The sequence below is a fragment of the Limulus polyphemus genome, unplaced genomic scaffold (assembly GCF_000517525.1).
Source record: "Limulus polyphemus unplaced genomic scaffold, Limulus_polyphemus-2.1.2 Scaffold268, whole genome shotgun sequence".
Classification (NCBI taxonomy): Eukaryota; Metazoa; Arthropoda; class Merostomata; order Xiphosura; family Limulidae; genus Limulus; species Limulus polyphemus.
This window is the reverse complement of record NW_013665878.1, coordinates 199,099-204,888: the sequence shown is the minus strand read 5'-3', so window position 1 is coordinate 204,888 and position 5,790 is coordinate 199,099. Positions and strand designations below refer to the sequence as shown.

Sequence of the window (5,790 nt, the reverse complement as noted above, 5' to 3'; positions counted from 1 at the left end):
TTAATGTATAATCTTGTACGAACTGAGCTTCTACATGACACACTTTAATGCATAATATTGTACGAACTGAGCTTCTACATGACACACTTTAATGTATAATATTAAATTAACTGAGCTTCTACATGACACACTTTCATGTATAATATTGTACGAACTGAGCATCTACATGACACTTAATGTATAATCTTGTACGAACTGAGCTTCTACATGACACACTTTAATGTATAATATTGTACGAACTGAGCTTCTACATGACACACTTTAATGTATAATATTGTACGAACTGAGCTTCTACATGACACACTTTAATGTATAATATTGTACGAACTGAGCTTCTACATGACACACTTTAATGTATAATATTGTACGAACTGAGCTTCTACATGACACACTTTAATGTATAATATTGAATTAACTGAGATTCTACATGACACTTAATGTATAATGCATGACACTTGATGCATTAGTGTGACAATGGTATAATACTGAACCAAATGAACTTCTGTATAAAAACTTTAATGAAAGTATTTGATGGTGTCACATTTAACTATCTGAACTCTCACAGTTGGTTCAGAGTAAGGATGCTGCTTAACAACATTGTTATTTTTGAACCACAATTACCCATAGATACACATATATCTTACCTGACTTATTTTGTTCAGATGGGTTATGAGCATCTACCAGGAGTCCAAACTGGGATGCCAGTTCTGAGATGGAGGTAGCCGTGTCTTCTTGGCACAGTTCTGCTTCATCATCAAAGTCATCCAGGTTTCCAACATCCTGGCCTGGTGGCTGTATACTCATCAGACTAGCAATACTCTGCAGATCTTCATCTCTATCATAAAAAAACTCAATAAATTAACTCTGCTGGTCTTCATCTCTTTATCACACAATAACTCAATAACTTAGGGTTTTAATCTCTTTATCATAAAATAATTCAATAGAGAAACTGTAACAATATTCTACCTGACAACATAAATACTCTCGAACATTTGATCAAATTATCATAAACATACCTCTCACAGAAAAAAAGAATGTACAATTTACTAAAACTACAATACATATAGCCTGAAGATTGTAAAAAAGGTAGTACATTTCACAAAAACTAGAACTTAATCAGTCTAGAGATTCTAAGGATATCTTAAACTTCCACAACACCAGAACATAAACAGCCTAGAAATTATAAAGAGATCCTCCACTTCAATAAAACTAAAACATAAAAATAATTATTCTTGTCACGAAACATTAGTATTAGGCCTATGATATTTTTAAGCATAACATTCTTTATCTAGTTCCTTAGGGATTTTTCAGGAGACAGAATATTGTACAACAACAGTATTATAACCTACTATTTAACCGTGTCCATTGTCAAAGACACATTTTGCTCAATACAGAGCTCTTCAGGCCAGCTGAGATACAACAAACACAGTATTGGTCAGAATACTATTTATATAAGCCATTTGTTACAACAACAGTTATTATAGTGTGAACTCCTTTTACAAGCTGATAAAGCATGATATTATAATTAATCATACTTGTCAAGAGAAATTAGTATTAGGCTTATTATATTTCTAGCATTGATGTAAGTATGCTGATTCAGCCAATGCAGTGGCATTGGGGCCCAAACAGGAATACCAATAATAAAAATAAAAACATTGAAAATATATAAAAATTTATGTACCTGCATGAGATTTGGTTTTCAGCTTTGAAAAAAACTGCCAAAAGATGGCAAGGCAATGATAAGGGCTCACACCTGAAAGGGACCCTTTTCAAAATATATTTCTATATACTCTGCATGTGTGCGCGTAATATATTGAATCCAAGAACATTGCTCTTGCTGAGCATTTTGGATAAATGTATGACATTTGGTTTTTAAGTTTAAAAAAAACTGCCAAAAGATGGCAAGGCAATGATAAGGGCTCGCACCTGAAAGAGGTCCTTTTTAAAATATATATTTCTATATATTCTGCATGTGTGTGCGTAATATATCGAATCCAAGAACAATACTCTGGCTGAGCATTTTGGATAAAATGTGGTGTTACATTTGTTGATTTGACCCCTAGCTGTTAAAGGTCCTTGATCTATGATTGCAATGGGGCCAATGTTCTCTAGTTATGCCACTGATTTCTAGAAACTACATTATTTATCTAGTCCCTTAGAGTTTTCAAGAATTAGTGGGGATGGAATATTATTATTATACACTCTTCTTGTTGCTGCATTTTATGTCAAACAAAATAAACTTCTACAGCTATTCTACCATACAAATCTAAACACAGTATTGCTACAGTATTTTGTAGAACTCTAATCATTTTAGAAATTAAAAATGATTTTATCTGTTCACAAGCTCTAGTGATAGCCACAAAAATATCAAGCATGTACACTTGCACAAATATATGTATCACTTCAAAAAAGTAAGAAAAATGACTAAACTAAGAAATTCTACTATAACAATTAATTATGTTTATTTGTTATTTACAAATGTGGATAAATATAGTTCAATAAATTGCAATTAGGAAAATGACCCTTTTGTACAGGTGTCAGAAAGAAAATTATAATCCTCAAGTGTATGAATGTCTGGCCTAGTGACATATAATTCCACAAATGGAGTTTTTTTTATACTAAATTACACAAACTGACATACAACAGGAAACTTTGATCTATATAAATGATTAATAAACTTTACAATCAGCAACAGTAAGATAGTACATATGCTGAAGATAGCTTTGCAATCAGTAACATTACATATGCTGAAGATAGCTTTACAATCAGCAACAGTAAGATAGTACATATGCTGAAGATAGCTTTGCAATCAGTAACATTACATATGCTGAAGATAGCTTTACAATCAGTAACAGTAAGATAGTACATAAGCTGGAGGTTTGCTTTACAATCAGTAACATTACATATGCTGAAGATAGCTTTACAATCAATAACAGTACATATGGTGAAAATAACTTTACAATCAGTAACAGTAAGATAGTACATAAGCTGGAGGTTTGCTTTACAATCAGTAACATTACATATGCTGAAGATAGCTTTACAATCAGTAACAGTACATATGGTGAAAATAACTTTACAATCAGTAACAGTAAGATAGTACATAAGCTGGAGGTTTGCTTTACAGTTAAAATCAAATACTATTCAACTGTATTATAGATAAAAGTGAGACAAATTTCATGAAAATTGCCAGAGGTAACAAGAAGAAGAATCATTTACAAGATTTGTTAATTTGTATAATGAGTACATAAATGTACTTATTGCACAATAAACAAACCCTGAACCATCCAATTTAATTTTGTGCTAACAAACAGTTTGGTAGGTGCTGCTATCTGTTAACTTACCATGATGATAAATATTATGAGCACAAAACTAAAATAACATTTGTTGAAGACTATCTACAATCATAGATGCTAAGTTGACTACGAGTGCAGGAGATTGAAAAGGTAAGTCACTGGACATAAACATAATATTAATGAAATTGAAAACTGTGTAAATACAATAAGTCTGCTTATTTCCATATTTTCTGTAAGTGCAGTTGCTAAATGTTTCTTCAAATAGTCAAATGAAAGGTCCTAAATATAGCTATAAACAAAATAGAAAACATTTTATGACTTATATCTTTTATCTCTACTTACGTTGCTTTTCCCTCTTTCAAAAAAACACAGGACAGAGTTAAACTTAAATGTGCTCCTGTCACTTTCTTGGAGAGAGGTTTAAACTTCAGTTTCACTTCTGACTGAGAAGAAGCCATGCTTGTATAATACCTGAGATTAATGTTTGCTGAAGCAACTTGTCGTCGCTTCCCTGTTCTGGATATCTGAAATTCAGTCATCAGGATTACTATAGGAATAAACTCAAACTATAACTGCATCTTGTTCAATACACAAGAAGTATTACAAAAACAAAAGCTTTTTTTTAAGTCAAGATAAGATGAAAACATCAGTTAAGGATGAGCAAAATCTTTATCTGAACATTCAATGACAGCATGAAACAAGTTGTTGTTTTTAGTGCAAAGCTACACAATGGGCTATTTGCACTCTGTCCACCTTGGGAAATTGAACCCTGGATCTTAAATCTGGAAACATACCATTGAATTATAAGGGGATATCATGAAACAACTTCCTTAACTCTTTATCTTTTAATTCCTTAAGAAAACTTAAGTCTTTCCAAGCTTTGCCAATACAATTATCAGAGTCTTTAGATCCATAACAGCAATGTCTCAACACACCATCTGTTATATGATACAAATAGTTAAGCGAGTATACATTTGTTAAACATGGCTCAGTAGTCTTACAAATGATTAAATTAGGGGTTGCCTTAGACAGGTGAGGGGTATCGTGAAAAGTTAAAAACACAGACTGAAAATAGTGAATTCAATAAATGATTTTCATAACTCACCTGTCAACTCACTGCTCCCTTTGTGAATCTGATAAGAGTATATTTTTACAAAGGCCTCAAAATAAAATACCTCATAATATGTAAGGCTTCAAATTTAGTTCAATATATAAAAGGACATAAAACAAAAGCCTTGTGATAATTATGATTAATACACATCTGAAGTTTGTCTAGATCAATGGTTCTTAACCTTTTTTGCTCCATGCCCCACCTCAACACCTCAAAACATTTGATGCCCCCTTAATATAAAAACAAATTTGGTGTTGAAAAGGTATAATAATATAATGTAAACTTTAGAAATTTGGTTTTGAGTCACAGAACGTTTTTTGCTCTTCACACCCAAATGAAAAATTATTCTTATTGTAGCATTTTCAAATTGCCCCCCCCAATATATTCAAATTGTTCCCCTGTGTGGTATGCACCACACATTCAGAATCACTGGTCTAGATGGTACAGTATTAAACTATAAACATTGATCTTGATGCAGTTACACTTCAAACAGTTGCTTACGGCCACCCCTGATTCATATCTCTTTATCTCAGTACTTTCAATTTAAAAACAACTATTTCAATAATGAGTGTGAAAAAAGTTAACACCCTTACAAAATGAATTACAGTAAAACCATTCTAATACTACAGTATCACTTGGGAATAACATTATTACTAAACACAACTTTTTAAAATTAAATTATGTTAAAATTATACATATATTGTTTTGAAATGTCTTTTACTCACACAGTAATCCTATATTTATAAAGGAATTTAAAAAATAAATATAAGTATACTGTTCAAATAAAAGACATTTTAAAACACCATTCACATACATATTATATACTTCACAACTGTATTAGGCCTAGTCTTATTCTTTCAATTTGTCTTTATTCAGGGTTACTGATGAGGGGTGGAATTCCCAGGAAACACTATAACGCAGTGACAAGTGGTAAACTGAATGATAGATTGGGCTTCACATTTATTCTTTAGTATGATAAATTTAGTTGTGATGTATATGTATTTATGAAAAAAAAAAAAGAGTTAACTGACTTTTATAAAACCTATTTGCACATAGTGTCATGTTGCAGGATGATATAAAGTTAGTTTCAATGGACTAGCACAATGTAGTTAAAATTAGTTGTGATATATACGTATTTAAGGGAAAAAAGATGAGTTAACTGACTTCTACCTTAAACAAATCTATCAGCACATAGTGTCATGTTGTAGAATATAAAGTACATTTCAATAGACTAGCAGCACATAGTGTCATGTTCTAGAATATAAAGTACATTTCAATAGACTAGCAGCACATAGTGTCATGTTCTAGAATATAAAGTACATTTCAATAGACTAGCAGCACATAGTGTCATGTTCTAGAATATAAAGTACATTTCAATAGACTAGC

General features: G+C 31.5%; 1 protein-coding gene across 7 annotated transcripts in view; it reads right to left on the bottom strand.

The window, feature by feature from the left end:
• Positions 1-5,790, bottom strand: part of LOC106456894 (EH domain-binding protein 1-like) — a 188,642-nt gene that overhangs the window by 152,287 nt on the left and 30,565 nt on the right. For all 7 annotated transcript variants that reach the window (XM_013916264.2, XM_013916263.2, XM_022382672.1 and 4 more), the window contains exons 5-6: positions 3,636-3,817; positions 645-835 (exon numbers count right to left, since the gene is read on the bottom strand). In XM_013916264.2, the coding sequence (XP_013771718.1) occupies positions 645-835; positions 3,636-3,817 (373 nt within the window). The remainder of the gene's footprint in view (positions 1-644; positions 836-3,635; positions 3,818-5,790) is intronic.